The sequence below is a fragment of the Mustelus asterias genome, chromosome 21 (genome assembly GCF_964213995.1).
Source record: "Mustelus asterias chromosome 21, sMusAst1.hap1.1, whole genome shotgun sequence".
In the NCBI taxonomy this organism is placed as follows: domain Eukaryota; kingdom Metazoa; phylum Chordata; class Chondrichthyes; order Carcharhiniformes; family Triakidae; genus Mustelus; species Mustelus asterias.
This window is the reverse complement of record NC_135821.1, coordinates 3,478,791-3,496,578: the sequence shown is the minus strand read 5'-3', so window position 1 is coordinate 3,496,578 and position 17,788 is coordinate 3,478,791. Positions and strand designations below refer to the sequence as shown.

The window sequence follows — 17,788 nt, the reverse complement described above, 5'->3', positions numbered from 1 at the left end:
TAGGTTGATTGGCCATGCTAAATTGCCCCTTCATGTCACGGAGAGTAGCAGAGTAAATACATGGGGTTATCGAGGCAGGGCCTGGGTGGGATTGTTGTTGGTGCAGGCTCGATGGGCCAAGTGACCTCCTTCTGCACTGAAGTGATTCCATGGTTGTAACCCATCACCGCTGCTTAATCGCCCATAACAAACAACAACTGCTCCGAAAACTTCAACGTTTTCCTGAATCAGAATCCTTCCTTCCTCACAGCTGATTCTTTAGTGAACAACCTCACAAGCACAAATCACAAACCCAGGAACATGCTGCTGTGGTCAGGGTGGAGGGGGTGGGGTGGTTGCGCTCACTGTGTGACAGTCATGTCCTCAGCTTTTTCTTCTGCCAACTTAGTAAAGCATTTTGATTTTATTGAAAAGACTTCATTGCAGTGTTAATGTAAGCCCGACTTGTGATATCAGACTGGCCAGCTTTGCCAAATCACAAAACCCTATTTTGGAGACGTAACCTAAACCCCAGATTTTGTATTCACTGATTTGCCAAGAATTTTAATTGCTTATCAGAATCGTGCGTTGAAATTCTACACTCGGGCTCTGGAATTATCTGCTTGGATCAGGTACATGTTTATCCGTAAGATCATAAGATACAATTAGAGGAAGAAGACTCTTTTCAGCTCCTTTCATCCCATCCACTCAGTATGCAATCCTGTTGTCTTCCCCATTACAGCATCTGTTTCTTAAATGATTCCAGTATTCTAATCTCAGTCACACTTCCTGGAAACCCTCTCAGCTGTTGATCACCCTCTGTGTAAAGAAATACTTCCTGGCATCTACACTCACTTTGACCTTCACAATCCTGAACCTGTGTCCTCTTGGTATTATTGAAAGTTTTGTTGCTCTAATGCATTATCACCCCATTTATGTAGGAATTCCAAAACTTTAATTACAAAAACAATTACTAAAAGACATTGTTAAAGCTACATTTGGAGCACTGCATACAATTCTGGTTGCCCTGCTATAGGAAGGATGTTATTAAACTGGAAAGGGTGCAAAAAAGATTTACCAGGATGTTACTGGGACTGGAAGGTTTGAATTGTAAGCAGAGGCTGGATAGGCTGGGACTTTTTTCCCTGGAGCATGGGAGGATAAGGGGTGACCTTATCGAGGTTTATAAAATCATGAGGGACAGAGATAAGGTGAATAGCCAAGAGCTTTTCCCCAGGGTAAGGGAGCCCAAAACTAGACAGCATAGGCTTGAAGTGAGAGGGAAAAGATTTAAAAGGGACCCGAGGGGTCCTGAGGGGCAACTTTTTCATACAGAGGGTGGCACGTGTATGGAATGAGCTGCCAAAGGAGGTGGTAGAGGCGGGTACAATTACAACATTTTAAAGACATTTGGACAGATACATGGATAGGAAAGGTTAGAGGAATATGGGTCAAACGCAGGCAAATGGGACTAGTTCAGTTTAGGAAACCTGGTGGGCATGGACAAGTTGGGCTGAAGGGCCTGTTTCTGTGCTGTATGTCTCTATGACTCTAATTGATCTTTATGATATACTTTGTGTTACTGCAACATTTATTGAGCAGTGCGCTATGTTTGATGTTTTCACAGAGAATTGGCCAGTTCCACTTTCCCACTGGTTAATTAATGAATGTCGATGGCTGAGGGAAACATGGTTTGGGGAGACCTTGTCTTTTATAATGAAATGGGTGATGACAAATTGGTTCTACATCTCATGCAATTTTTAAATTTCCATTGGAAGTCAATTGCGAGTGATGTAAAGCACTCTGCTGACTCACATGTTTAACACTGTCATCAAGATCTGTGTGGAGACAAGTGTAGGGGGAAAATATTGGTTAAAAACTTGCACATGGATAGATTATTAGAAAATGGACAGGCACATGGTCAATGGAATACATGATGAAACCGTAAGGTTTGATGACACAGTGGTGGCACGGTGGCACAGTGGTTAGCACTGCTGCATCACAGCGTCAGGGACCCGGGTTTGATTCCCGTCTTGCGTCACTGTGCGGAGTTTGCACGTTCTCCCCATGTCTGCATGGGTTTCCTCCGGGTGCTCCGGTTTCCTCCCACAGTCTGAAAGACATGCTGGTTAAGTGTATTGACACGAACGGGCACCGGAGTGTGGCGACTAGGGGAATTTCACAGTAACTTCATTGCAGTGTTAATGTAAGCCTTGTGACAAGTAAATAAACTTCTCCTTTAAATTCCTGATTATGTTGAAATTATCAAATTGGCTCCCACTCAAACTCATATCAGTCATGATTAAATGACAGAGCAGACTCAATGGGCCGAATGGCCTAATTCTCCTCCACTATCTTTTGGTCTTATCTTATTTTTTGTTAGGATTTGTACAATTCATCAGCTTTCCATTCCTTCTCCAATTTAAAATCCTGGTTTATCTCTGTCTTTCTGTATTCTCTAAAAGGCCAATGCTATGGGGCCACACTGCCATAGGGGAGTGCTGCCTATCTAGAGGGACAGATTAGAAATTCCAGGGTGCATACCCACACTCATTTTAATTATCAGAAAACCTTGGGGCTAAGAAAATTACCCACTATGATGCCTTGGCTCTTCACCTAAGCTTCCCAATTAACAGAGGCAGGTTTGATGTGGGAGGGTATGTGGTACATTCAGCTCCTGTGTCTGTGCATGGATTTTCATCTCTCTATTTTGGAATTCAAGGTACAGCCGGATGTGGAAGATCTGGATCCAAGTTTACTTGGAGATGAAAAGAAAGAAGAGGAAAAACTTGGAAAACTGCAATATTCCCTGGATTACGACTTCCAGAATGGGCAGGTTTGTATCTCAATTCACTTTGCACATTACAGGACTGACGTGTTATGACGTGAATGCCTCAAACAGTTAAAGTTATGTCCCCTTTGCACCGAGTGTTTCTTCACACTTGCCTAATGCCTGTTTACCCACCGTGTGAGTAAAAGGAGAACTTTCTTAATCACAGCTATAATTGGAGTTCTCCAATTCACCGGAGGCCAGGCTCCAGCAGGTGTGGGGATACACACACAGCACATTCTTGGTCTTGGCTAGATCATGTTGAACTGAAGCCCTTCCAGCCAGAGAGAGAGTAACTCTGAGAGTCAGTCATCCTTGCTCCCCTTTACAGGCTTCCACTGGAGTCAACTGTGGCTATCTTGTCCAAGAAACACTGTGCCCATAGGGGTTATGGGGCACTCGCAAACAAGAAGTTCAAATCCCATCATAATGAGTTGTGGAATTTAATATAATTACAACTGCCAATTTGTGGGAAGAAGAATAAATGGCCATGAAAGCTATCGGATTATCCTAAAATCCTCAGGGAAGGGAATGTGATCCTTTTTCTCTTCCTCCCCCCAACCTAGTGTGGCCTATACATGATTTCAATTGCACACCTCTGGGGCAATTTTTAACTTGTCAGGAGGGCTGGGTTCTGTGCTGTCATGTCGGGAAGCTGGTAGGAACCTGGCAACTTCCACCTTTAATGTGAGGATAGCATGCAGAAACCCCCATGAGACAGGCAGGTCTGCCATTTAAATAGGTAAAATGTCCATTAGCTTTTCTTATAACCCCAAACTCTGAGTTTTTAAAAATTAATTCGTTGGACATGGGCGTTGCTGGCTGCCCAGCATTTATTGCCTTTGAACTGAGTGGCTTGCTAGGCCATTTCAGAGGGCAGCTGAGAGTCAACCACATTGTAATGTCTGGCAGCATCTGTAAGGACGCTATTTAGTTGTCAGGGAAACCAAGGATGGACAATAAATACAGGTTTGTCAGAATTGCTATTTTTTAAAATGTGCCAGGAGTGAATAAAGAGCCGCAGTTACTCCAGGTACTTGAATCTGTAAGTGACTGGCATCACAGAATTGAACAGCTCCTGGCACCTTGTTCTTTAGTTGATGTTTCTTCCTCCTCGGAGAATTTAGGGCTCAGTCAAATCTCCATTCACTGCAGCGGGACCATAAAATCCCGCTGGTGTGAAGGGCCGGAAAATTCCAGCCTTTGTCTCTGAGCCGACACAGTGATTGTTGACAAGCTTTTGAACTGGGAAGATATTGCAGCCGAGCTGGACCCTTTCCTTGCCCATTGCTCATACATGCACATTTAAAGTAAGGTTTATTTATTAGTCACAAGTAGGCTTACGTTCACACTGTAATGAAGTTACTGTGAAAATCCCCTAGTCGCCACACTCCGGCACCTATTTGGATACACTGAGGGAGAATTTAGCATGGCCAATGTACCTAACCAGCATGGCTTTGAGATTGTGGGAGGGAACCGGAGCACCTGGAGGAAACCCACGCAGACACGGGAAGAATTTGCAAACTCCACACAGACAGTGACCCAAGTCGGGAATCGAACCCAGGTCCCTGGTGCTGTGAGGCAGCAGTGCTAATCACTGTGCCACCATGCCACCCCTACATGATTTTGCAGCAGGATGTTATTGGATAATGACCAGGAGCTAGTTTTCCTCCCAGGATCACTGAGGCGAGTTGTAATCCCTCTACTGCCACCTTGGCTGAGAACAGCCGACTCAGTAGGGGCCAGGAATTAGGTGTCAAACCTCCCAGATCCATATGGCTCAGTTACCCTCTGGTTTTGCCAAAAGACCAAGCTGCTGAGAGATTGTCTTGTTAGGAAACAGCTGCTCTGCCTGTCCAGGACTCATGGGCACTATAATTGGAGCTCTGTGGCTGTTTATTTTATGCTAATGTCTTGTTCTGTGTGATTTCAGCTCATTGTTGGGATTATCCAGGCAGCTGAACTGGCTGCCTTGGATATTGGTGGAACATCTGATCCCTATGTGAAAGTCTTCCTCTTGCCAGACAAGAAGAAAAAATTTGAGACCAAAGTTCATCGCAAGACTCTCAACCCTTCTTTCAATGAATCCTTTACCTTTAAGGTAGGAACCTGTAAAGACAGCTAATGGTTAAACTTCTGATTTTTATGTGGTTGCTAATGAGATTGTCAGACATAAAATGTGGTGACTGGATTTTATTGGATGCTATCAGTGTTCTAGTTGTTACCATGGCAGTTTCTTCACACCAGGATTTCAGTTTAAGTGTAATGGTGGGCGTGTGAAATTCTCGCTTCAAGCAGTACGATTATATATTTCGTCTTTCCAAACTTTGGTTGCATTCGTAAAGAGATTGTGTTAAATTATATAACACTTGGGTGCAGTTTTGGTCGTGAGAGGGGTGGAAGCAGTTTGAAGTGAGAACGCTAAATAAAGCTACTAAAATGTTATTATTTGGTGCGAAGGGGAAAAATAGGGAGGTTATGCTTCATTTGTACAGGGCATTAGCGAGACCACATTTGAGGCACTGTGTACAGTGCTGGTCACTTTGGGCGGAATTTTACCAGCACATCCGCCCAAGGTACATACGATCGCGCCCGAGGCCAATGGAGCATGCTGTTCTCCGAGCCTTGCCCGTCCCCGGAATCGGGGTGGGTGTGCCGGTAGAATTCCGACCTTTATTTAAGGAAGGGTATAAAGGATGCATTGGAAGCAGTTCAGAGAAGGTTTACCAGAATAATACCTGGAATGGTGGGTTATCTTATGGGGAAAAGTTGCACAGGCTAGACTTGTATTCGCTGGAGTTCAGAAGAGTAAGAGGCGACTTGATTGAAACATATAAGATCCTCAGGGGTCTTGACACACTGGATATGGAGAGGATGTTTCCTCTTATGGGACAATCTAGGTCTAGGTGTCATTGTTTAAAAATAAAGGGTCACCCATTTGAAACGATGAGGCAGAAAAATTTCACTCAGAGGTTCATGGGTCTTTGGAACTCCCTTCCTTAAAGGTGGTGAAAACATAGGTCGTAATCCTACCAACAAATGGCAGTTTTGTTTCTGGCAAGAAAGCCAGTGTGTTTCCATAGAAACCAGTCAGTTTTCTCCCCAGATTCTGCCGAAAATAATCAAGGGGGCCATGATTCACACCATCATGGAGATGGACGGGGCTTAAATAAGCGGCAAAACTCAGCTGCTCAGATGGCGGGGTGCCATCTTTAAAGGGCGCCCTGATCAGAGCAGACTAATATGAAGAGGAATTTCTTCACTCAGGGGCTGGTGAATCTTTGGAATTCTCTACCCTGAAGGGTTGTGGAACATGGAGCATGTTCAAAACATAGATCAATGGACTCCTAGAGACTAATGATATCAAGGGATATGGGGATAGTGCAAGAAAGTGGTGTTGAGGTGAATGATCAGCCATGATCTAATTGAATGGCAGAGTAGGTTTGGTGCATTGAAGGGCCTACCCCGTTCCTATGTTGGGTTTTTAAAAAAAGAAGCAGGTTGTCTATTGCATTAATATTCTTCAACTTGAAAATCATGGGCGTTCACTCACTGAAAATATGCATATTGTAGGTAACTATCACTATATGAAGCTCAGGGCAGACATTGATGATTGTAAGAATGATCTGTACTTGATTAACAACACTAAGAAGCAACTAATTTTAACCACATGACCTAGCTAGTGTATTTTTTGGTGACTGAATAACTCAAATTCCATTTTTATTGCATGGGATTATAGGATCATATAGGATCATATTCTGGAATTTCATCTGATTTCCCTACTGTACAGAAGGAGGCCATTCGGCCCATCGAGCCTGCACCGACAACAATTCCAGCCAGGTCCCAACCCCATGTATTTATCCTGCTAATTCCCCTGACACTAAGAGTCAATTTAGCATGGCCAATCAACCTAACCCGCACATCTTTGGACTGTGGGAGGAAACTGGAGCACTCAAAGGAAACCCACACAGACACAGGGAGAATGTACAAACTCCACACAGTCACCCGAGGCCGGAATTGAACCCGGGTCCCTGGCCCCGTGAGGCAGCAGAACTAACCACTGTGCCACTATGCCGCATGAGTACCACTCTCAACTCTGATCCAAAAGTTCTGGATTCAACCCCACTTCAGAATTTGAATACATAACCCAGGCTGGCACTCTCAGGCCATGCTGGAAAGTGTGGCATTATCAGGTGTTCCTTCCATCAGGTGAGGAAGGACATGAAGGCATTACAGAGGATGCAGTAAAGATGTACAAGAATGGTTCTTGAGGAGAGGATGTCAGTAATGTGGGTGAATTGGAGAAGCTGGGATTGTTCTCCTAGGAGAAGTGATTTAGGGAAAATCTGATAGATGGAGGTGTTTATAGCCATGGACTCAAATTTTCCAGCCCTTCCTGCCATCAAGATCTTCCAGTCCCACTGATGGTGACCTACAAGGCGTGTTCCCTGGTGGCGAAGGGTGCGAGGCATACAAAACCCTATAGATATCAGTGGGATTGGAAGACCCACTGCTGGCCAATGGCAGGCCATCTCTGCCTGTTAAGGTACTGATATTGGGAAGCTAGGCTAGACTCCAAAAGTTTTTCCTTTTTAGCAAAAGTGTGAGGAAATGGTACTTCACTCCAGGATTGATTCCACTGACAAAATAGGAATTTCTATGTCAAAACAAACTTCATTCATAACATAGTTTAAATATAACTCTAACAAAGGAAACAGCATAACCATTAACAGTTGAACAATACTTAAAAATGAAAGGAAACAATTATAATTTTTAACTCATTTCTGTTCCAGTTCCAAATAAGCAGCATTCCTCTTATAGACTTAAAGGCCACTTTAAATATAGCTAGCAATCACAAATATACTTGTTATAATAAGTGTAGACAGCTTTGCAGTTTTCTGAGAGGGAAATGAGTTTCAGGGTACCTTGCCGAAGCCTCTGTCTTCAAACAATTTCCAGCTAAAACTCCAACTCTAAACTGCAAAAGCTTCTTTCTCTCTGCTGCAGGTCTAGCTCTGCACGTTAACCATATTATAACATGACCCTGTCAATCAACCTCCCAAGGAATAATTTGTGTGAACAAAAGTAACAAACTTTTAACTGAATTGAGCAACTAACCTGCTTTTAGAATCCTTGAGCTAAATGTTTTCCAGACACACTGACTGTAGAATAAAGCTGAATTTAAACATTTCCCTTAAAGATGAAAAAAATATATATTTATATCAATTGCACTACTATCATCACACTGCCACTGGAAAATATGCTGTGTAGGAGCTGGAAAATTCCATCCATGCAATCTGGACATAGTTGATCAGGAGAAACCCATGAGCAGAAAGGTCAAGAACCAGAGGACACATTCATTTAAGGTGAATGGCAAATGAAACAGAAGTGGCATGAGGCAGCAACTGGTTAGTATCTGGAATGCACAGCCTAAGAGTATGGTGGAGGTAGATTAAATCGTGGCTTTCAAAAAGGAATTGGATAATTATATGAAGAGAAAAAAATTGCAAGGCCTCCAGAAAAACAGCAAGGTAGTGGGCAACTGGTTTGCTTTTGGAAAGAGCCAGTAGACCTGATGGGCCAAATAGCCTCCTCTACTATAACAATTCTTCTACAGGTGGATGTTAAAGGGACTATGGCACTATTTAAAGAACAAGAATTTCTCCCTGAGTCCTGGTCAAGATTTCCCCTCAATGTTGCATATTAAAAAGGTAATGTATAGCTCATGCAGTGTCAATTGAGACATTATACACACACGTTTTGACTGTTGTCTCTACATTTACCTTGACATCTTGTAATAAAAATAGGGATAAATTGGTCCCAGGTTGGTAGGTACATGAGTTTATGTAATCAGTTAAATAGTTTCAATCAAAAATTATTATGATATATCGTCATTATCCCCACTGTATATCAACTAAAATGGCTGTCTGAATTCTGGTTGCACAAGGCACAGGTGTAGAAATAATTTAAATGGGGCTTTCTTATCAATCCCCATTGAGGATGTGACCTCTCGTTCTGTTTTGCTGCCAGTTTGAGCTTTAGGTGTCCCCTGCACACAGCGTGACATTGTAGACAATCTGGGTGATTAATGTCTTTTCTGCTGGCTCACAAAGTAAAGACTGACTTGGGCAGCTGTCACTAGGCTGGGGTAATTTGAGAAATGACAGATTGGAGCAGTTAGTTAGAGCCAGATCTTGACTGTAGTAAACTGGGAGAAGCTGATTTATGGAGTAGACAGACAATGTACCATAGGGGAAAATGGAGCAATGAGTATTGGAGATGCTCCAAGAACCTCCAACATTCCGATTGGTGAATTTCCACAAAAGCTTAGAGTCCAGAAAGTTCATTACGTTTTCTTATCTTTATTTGTGTCTCCACTAACTTTGAACCAAAGGCCACAAACTCAGGTGAAGAGAATGGATGCTTACCAACCAAAGAATCTCGCAAAGAAGTATACAGACGAATAGCTATTGCAAACCGACTTCTCAACTTTTAAGAGCTAACAATGATTAGCTGCAATTTCTCAGTGTATTTCTCTGAATGTACTTAAGCTTCATTTTATATGAAGCAATTTTTAAAAGCGGCATCTCGGCCATTTGGCTAAGATGCAAATGAGATCAAGCCTTGGGGGCGGAGACATCTGCCTACTCCAATCAGCTTGGCTCATGTAGATCAGGCCCAAGACAGGGTAAAGGGTCGCATACCCTGTCTTGTCAGCTTGGATTGGAAATGTCTCAACTTGTTGAGACTCTCAATTGGACTTGATTTGATTGAATTGGAAAAGTATTTTAAAAATTTAAAAATTTCTCTGAATGTATCTCAGTCTCACCCATTGTCCAGCAGGCAAAACCAGGCCTCCTACACCACTAAGACACACAAACTAAAAGGTGACAGGGTAGCTTCCCAGGATGTGTTTTTTTTATTCATTCGTGGAACATAGGTGTCACTGGCTGGCCAGCATTTATTGCCCATCCCTAGTTGCCCAAGGGCAGTTGAGAGTCAACCACATTGTAGTGGCTCTGGAATCACATGTAAGCCAGGCTGGGTAAGGACGGCAGATTTCCTTCCCTGAAAGATATTAGTGAACCAGATGGGTTTTTCCAACAATCAACACTGGTTTCATGGTCATCAGTAGATTCTTAATTCCAGATTTTTTTTATTGAATTTGAATTCCATCACCTGCCGTGGTCCCTAGATCATTAGCTGAGTTTCTGCATTAGTAGTCTAGCGATAATACCACAAGGCCTTTTCCTCCCCTAATTGAATTAAGTCAACCCAATTAGAATATTGCATCTGATCTCAGTGACATGCTGGCTAAGGAGAGGAAGCATACACCCAAAAGCTCCTGCGGGAATACAATTCCAGATGAAGATGGGGATAGTAGTGCTGTGATGCCTTACACAGTTGACAGGCCCGCTGACATTCGTGGTCTGTGTTTAATTGCTGAATAAATGTACTAAATGGTACCCAACATCTGTGTAACCACACTCTAGCAAGAATACACAACATCACGAGGGGTCACGGGCTCAAGGTGAGAGGGGCGAAGTATAACTCAGATATGAGAGGGACGTTTTTTACACAGAGGGTGGTGGGAGCCTGGAATGCGCTGCCAAGTAGGGTGGTGGAGGCAGGCACGCTGACATCGTTTAAGACTTACCTGGATAGTCACATAAGCAGCCTGGGAATGGAGGGATACAAACGATTGGTCTAGTTGGACCAAGGAGCGGCACAGGCTTGGAGGGTCGAAGGGCCTGTTTCCTGTGCTGTACTGTTCTTTGTTCTTATCAGGAGATGAGGGGAAACAGGCTAAAAGAAAATGAGTAAATATCAATATCAATGAGTAAATATCTTGCTATCTGCACGGTAGCTAACAATGATGGACTGAGGTGGAATGTGGCTCAACCCATTCCCATTTGCAGTCCAGCTCCACCTTTCTCCTAACAGCCACAACTCGAGCTAATTTGATAAAGGCAAGATACTGCAGATGCTGGAAAATCTCAGCAGGTTTGATAGCCTCTGTGGAGAGAGAATAGAGCCAACGTTTTGAGTCAGGATGACCATCTTGAGCTAATCTGACTCATGCTCACGCCTCACACATGTAAAGGAATGATGTGGAGTTGTCGGCGTTGGACTGGGGTAGGCACAGTAAGTAGTCTCACAACACCAGGTTAAAGTCCAACAGGTTTATTTGGTAGCACAAGCTTTCGGAACGCTGCCCCTTCATCATAAGAACAGGATGGAGCCAGAATCTTACAGCATAAAAGGAGGCCATTCAGCCCATGGTGTTTGGGCTAGTTGTTTGAAAAAAATTGAACAATTAATCCTAGTTCCTTGCTCATTCTCACTTTTTTCCCCCTTTTCAATTATTTATCCAATTCCTTTTTTGAAGGTTACTACTAAAATTACTTCTACCGCTCTTTCAGGCGGCACGGTAGCACAGTGGTTAGCACTGCTGCTTCACAGCTCCAGGGTCCCGGGTTCGATTCCCGGCTCGGGTCACTGTCTGTGTGGAGTTTGCACATTCTCCTCGTGTCTGCGTGGGTTTCCTCCGGGTGCTCCGGTTTCCTCCCACAGTCCAAAGATGTGCGGGTTAGGTTGATTGGCCAGGTTAAAAAAAATTTGCCCCTTAGAGTCCTGGGATGCGTAGGTTAGAGGGATTAGCGGGTAAATATGTGGGGGTAGGGCCTGGGTGGGATTGTGGTCGGTGCAGACTCGATGGGCCGAATGGCCTCCTTCTGCACTGTAGGGTTTCTATGATTTCTACATTACAGATCATTACAATACACTAAGTAACAAAAAAGTCCTCATCTCCCTTCTGGTTCCTTTGTCAATTATCTTAAATAATGATTGGTCAGCACTTGGTGAACAATCCCAAATGTGCTAAGAACTACACTAGCTCACAAAGTGGCTCATGCCTTGCAATAAAAGCTCAAATGCTATTTGCTTTCATGATTGCTTGCTGCACCGACATGCTAACATTCTGCATTCTAGGGAATGTCGGGGTGTCTGGGGAAGAAGACCTTGGGCACGCGGAGATTGTCAAGATCAGATTTGTGATCAAGGATTTTAAAGGGGGGGGGGATAAAAATTGAGGATTTCAGAATTAACATGTTGGACGAAGGGGGGACAATATGGAGAGTATTGAGGGCTTCTCGGAACGATGTATCTTTTCTATTTATGAAAAGAAGACCCTTAGGGGGTGATCTTACCGGCTTGTGCCTGGATTCTCTCCTCTCACGATGTTACCAGCCCCGTTCTGCTGGCAAAATCAGTCTCACGCCCAGGAAGGAGAGGCAATACCCAGGGAGAGCGATCGGTGGGGGGGGATGTCCAAGGGGTAATCAGTGGTGGGGCGGTTGGGTGGGCCGATGTCTGGGGAAGGGGCTGTAGAGGAGTAACAGATCCCACAGTGCCTGGGGAGATGGGGGCATCCGCGCAATGGCACCCCTACAGCTCAGCAGCTGGCTTCCTGGCATGAATAGGCTTCGCCCACTCCCCGGGCTGGTGAAAATCACATTTTGCCTCTTTTGTTTCTAAATGCCATACGATTGTCTCTGGAAGCACGCCCAACAGGTGGGCATGATTCTCTCCTGTTCTCAGACTCGTTCAACACTTAGTTTCTTTGGTAAGATCGCTCCTTTAGCTGTTGATTGTAAAAGGTGTGGGAAGGTGAGGAAAAGTGTACTGGAGATAATATATTGTAATGTCTTGCATTTGCAAAGATTGCTGTGCTGAAATAATACTGCACTGCTTAAAGGGCTTTTAAATACTCATATAACCTAAATTATGACGGGATGTTGGTTTTAGTGCCATACTTAAACCGCAATGATTTCATGCGTGAATGTGTTCCTTAGCTATTATTGCACTGGCTATTTAATCACTTGTAAAAATCATGAGGGAGGCATGAGTGCAGTGCAAAGCACAGGTTGACCGCAATTAATACAGTTAACAGAAGGAGACCATAGCATCATGTGCCAGCATCCCATGAGCATGAACATCACATGGCACCACTGCCCTAAATAGATACAGTATCAGAGCACTGTGCACCAAGATTTTGGAATTGCCGGCTGCGCCAACATATTTTATTTTTAGATTACATGATTCGAATTTGGTCACCGCTTTGTATTCCAAGGCCTGAATATTTTAGATGGCGGCGTTTCTCTTCTCACCATCCAATAGTAGGCTAGGAACACATCCCTGTCGACTCTGACTGTCCCGCAGCCTTTCCACGCTTGAATGAGTGTTGATTGACTGCAGGTGGGTCTTCCACCCCTCACCTGGGAGGACGTCCTGGCTTGGAGAGCTGCCAGCTAAACTACCAGCCATTCTGCAACGATGGAGCTGCAGTGGACAGAAGAGGAAAAGCCTCAACATGCCAGTTCCAAAGTCCCAGGACTGAACGGCAAGGTAGATTTTGGGGGGCCGCAGGACGGGGAGGGCAGGGAAGTACTGGGCAGGTGGAAAATGGGCATTCTGGGGTTCGTTTGAGGGAGGGGCCACTGCCACCGGACCTTAGATTAGGAGGAGGTGCCTTAAGCCTCGCCACCCCAACGTAAAATTGCTGCGAGGCTGGAGTGGGTGGGAATCCCGTTTCTTCAATTTCACAATCTCCTCTCTGCCTAAAAATCCACTGGTGGGAGAGCGTGAAGATCAGGCCCAAGTATTCACCAAGTGACCGATCACACAAAGAATTCTCAGAGTTTAGCTAAGGTGCTCCTCTCATTTGTATTTTATTTTGTTGGGTAAGATCACTTCCTACAATATCATAAAACAAAATATTGTTCTACATTGATTTGATGTCTGGTTGCTTCTAGGTATAAGTTTGTGGGACATTGCCAACACTGACAAAGCAGCATTTACTGCCAGTGCCTGGTTGTTCTAAAATGATGGTGGTGTCCCTTCTCCTTGAACAGTCCTGGCAGGAAATGTTTTTCAAAGTTATTGTAATGATTTAACACCTTGGCTTTATCTATTGTACAAGACAAAAGGCAGCAATTGCTCACTGGGATTGGGTAAACACATTGCGGGTTCATTTATTAAGACGAGGCGCACGAGAACAGTTATATATAGGTATAAAGCTTAACGACATCAGAACTGTGTGTCTGTGCTCTGCTCAAAGCAACAGTGTAACTAGGGCCAGGATTTTCCAGCCTCGCCCTGGGGGATGGGCCAGCCAAAAGTCCATTGACGTTCAATGAGGTCAGGCGATCCCGGTGTCATGCGGGGCCAGACAGTCCTGCCCTAAGACTGGATCACATGACATGTTTCTTTTCCCTTCCAGTGCTGTCTTTTAAAGACATATTGCAACAATGGTGTTCCCCTCAATGATGTTAGGTAGGGAATTCTACGGTATTGAACCAATGACAGTGAAGTATATGTCTGCTTGGATGGTGTGTGACTTGGAGGGGAAATCAGAGATTGTAGTGTTCCCATGAACGCCATCACCTGTAATGTTATTTTCACTCATCTGGCCGGCAGTGAAAGTAATCCAAGTCACACAACACAGAATCTGCTGGCTCTTTGACATTACTGGTCTAAACTGCTCACTTAACAGAAACTTAAGCTTAAAGTTAATTATGCCACCCTTAAACTCGAGTTACCCGTTTGGGACCTGACGCCAGTAACTTCAGCTTAGTTCTCATTAGCACTTGGCAGCACCTGCAGTTCTGCTGCCCAGGAGAGAACAGAGTATGTGTTTAGCTGCATGGTTGCGCAATGTCAGCTCCCAGCTCTTAATGGCCTGATATTCCTATCAGACCCCAGGACATGTTAACAGCAATTGGTAAGTGGTAATTGATGCGAATTACCCAGTGTGGCCCGGAATTAAAACAGAAGTTGCTGCTGCTATCATGCTAAAAAAAACCCATATAAGGCCTTAATGAAACCCTTGCCAGCTGGGAACTGGAGAGAGTTCTGTCTAAAAGACCGCCTGACAGTGGTAATTGACCCTGAAGGGGATTGATTACTTCTATGATTCCAGGAAATAGCTCCCTAAGGGGTTGAAGATAATAAAATATCTTTCCTTTATCATAATTCTGGAAAGTTCCCAGTTGGTCCTTGCTGCAGGCCATTTCGAGTTGATCAAGGCAGGTGATGCTGATGTGCTTTTACAGGCAGGACCACCTGTCAGACCATGCAAATAGCCCAATCCCCCAATAGGCAGTGGGGCCTCAGTTTTCCATCAGTGGTGGAAGTACAGCACACTCCCCTCATTTCCGCACTTGCTGTGGAGGGCCCTGGTCAGAATTCCTGTCACTAAATCTTTGGGGATTGCAAGAAGGAGCATCGCTATTCCTTTCATTCACCTTTCATTCCCTCACCCTGCAGTATATCTCCCACTTTCTATGCCTTTTAGCTTTGACAAAGGGTCGTCTGGACTCGAAACGTCAGCTCTTTTCTCTCGTTACAGATGCTACCAGACCTGCTGAGATTTTCCAGCATTTTCTCTTTTGGTTCGCTGTTCCTTAAGCATGCTTGGTTCACAAAGTGACCAATTCAGAACCCCCTGTTATGATGGTGCATGGCAGCTGGATTGCAAGAGATTAGGTGTAGAGATAATAGCAGGGAAACCTGCAATCTGCATCAACAACAGGACTAAATTCAGTAATTGCCACAGTTACCACTCTCAGATCTGTAACTGCCCCATTTTAGGGGACTTTGTGCGACATCTCATTGGGCCCTGGTTGGTGTCACCGTGGAACAGAAAACCCTTCAGTATAGTGCCAATGTTGCTGCAGAAGTATATCAGTGAGTGTGGCGGGTGCACAGAGAAAGTGATTATGTTTTTTCCTCTTCCTATTCATTTAGCAAGCCCATTAACTTATTAGGTATTGACATAAGTCGAGCTGAGTACAGTAATTTGACTAATGTGTGGTAATTACTGACACTCGGTATGTTGCTGATGCAGGTTCAAGAGTTTAAGTTCCCCCATTTCCTCCCCTTTCTCCTAATTTCCTTTTGATTTGATTTGATTTGATTTATTATTGTCACCTGTATTAGTATACAGTGAAAAGTATTGTTTCTTGCACGCTTAACAGACAAAACATACCGTTCATAGAGAAGGAAACGAGAGAGTGCAGAATGTAGTGTTACAGTCATAGCTAGGGTGTAGAGAAAGATCAACTTAATGCAAGGTAGGTCCATTCAAAAGTCTGACAGCAGCAGGGAAGAACCTGTTCTTGAATTGGTTGGTACGTGACCTCAGATTTTTATATCCTTTTCCCGATGGGAGAAGGTGGAAGAGAGAATGTCCAGGGTGCGTGGGGTCCTTAATTATGCTGGCTGCTTTTCTGAGGCAGCGCGAAGTGTAGACAGAGTCAATGGATGGGAGGTTGGTTTGTGTGATGGATTGGGCTACATTCACAACCTTTTGTAGTTTCTAATGGTCTTGGGCAGAGCAGGAGCCATACCAAGCTGTGATACATCAGAAAGAATGCTTTCTATGGTGCATCTGTAAAAGTTGGTGAGAGTGTGTGGCCTGAATGTGTGGGCCGAAATTCTCTTGTCGTTCACGCTGGTGGGATTCTCTGGTCCCGCCGGCAGTGTACTCCCACCCGTGGGTTTTGCGCCAACGGAGGGTGACATCAATGGGAATTCCCATTGACAGCGGCGGGACCAGAGAATCCCGCCATGAGCAAACAACGCGCCACCTCCCGCCGGCAGGAAACACACGGTCAGGAGACTGGAGAATCTTGCCCATGGTCTGTCATTGAATTATGGAGCTGAATCTTAATTCCCAAAAGTGGGTGTGTTTGAGCCACGTCAGAGGCTTAAATGTAAAGAATCTGGAACACAACCCAAACTCACCTCAAACGCAATAATTTTCAATCTTAACCGAGGGGATGTTTGTGGGAAGCAGTATGATCACAAAAATATTATAATGAGTCTGACTGCCTTCATTTTAATGGCCGATTTCTAATCACAGGCAGCCAGATTTCTGCCACCTCGGAAAACTCGGCAGTTGAAGGAAAGCAAAAAGAACTGAACTGATGAGGTAACTGGCTTTACAGCGCTGCGTAGGGACCTTGAGGAGCAAGACTGATTCCTCCAGGCCCAACAAGCGGCACGGTAGCACAGTGGTTAGCACTGCTGTTTCACAGCTCCAGGGACCTGGGTTCGATTCCCGGCTCGGGTCACTGTCTGTGTGGAGTTTGCACATTCTCCTCGTGTCTGCGTGGGTTTTCTCCGGGTGCTCCGGTTTCCTCCCACAGTCCAAAGATGTGCGGGTTAGGTTGATTGGCTATGCTAAAATTGCCCTTAGTTTCCTGAGATGCGTAGGTTAGAGGGATTAGTGGATGGATATGGGGGTAGGGCCTGGGTGGGATTGTGGTCGGTGCAGACTCGATGGGCCGAATGGCCTCTTTCTGTACTGTAGGGTTTCTATGATTCTATGATGATTCTATGAAGCTAACCAGTAAATTTCCAGAACCACCTCCAACCAGAATTTGCAGTCACCCCTACCACCATTGGACATCTCCCCTTGCTACAATCGCGTCCCCCCCAAATCTATCCCTCCCTCCTCACCGAACACCCATTGAACCCCCGCTTCTCGCTCCATCACAATCTGTCTCACTCCCCTAATATCTATTTAGCTGTCCTCGGTTTCATCCTTGTGAAGAAGTTATCCGGCCAGCCAAAAGACCTCCAGCCTGTCATTTAGGGTGCCTGGTGGAAACTCAAACGCAAATAAAATGAGCTCTGCAGTTAAATTCTGAAAATTTATAAATAAGAAACAGACCATTCATAGACCCCCTACCCTTCAACCCTACTCTGCACAGAACTCATATCCAGGCAAAAATCCATCCTGTCATGGTCATTAACAATCCTCATCACTTGTGCCGTTTATCCTAGGTGTACCTAGGCAGCCGTTGTCGGGAGACATGCTGCTTGACTATGTAAAGTCCCTGCTAAACATTAAACAATGAACTTAGGTGGATAGCAAAATGGCTGTTGCATGAACGGGTAAGTAGTTGCACTGGG

The 17,788-nt window shown here is 44.6% G+C and overlaps 1 protein-coding gene across 13 annotated transcripts in view; it reads left to right on the top strand.

Annotated features, from left to right (window-relative positions):
• The window catches only part of LOC144509057 (synaptotagmin-1-like), a 179,536-nt gene that overhangs the window by 151,318 nt on the left and 10,430 nt on the right, over positions 1 to 17,788 (top strand). For all 13 annotated transcript variants that reach the window (XM_078237355.1, XM_078237362.1, XM_078237368.1 and 10 more), the window contains 2 exons: positions 2,702 to 2,815; positions 4,743 to 4,910. In XM_078237355.1, coding sequence (XP_078093481.1) covers positions 2,702 to 2,815; positions 4,743 to 4,910 — 282 coding nt within the window. The remainder of the gene's footprint in view (positions 1 to 2,701; positions 2,816 to 4,742; positions 4,911 to 17,788) is intronic.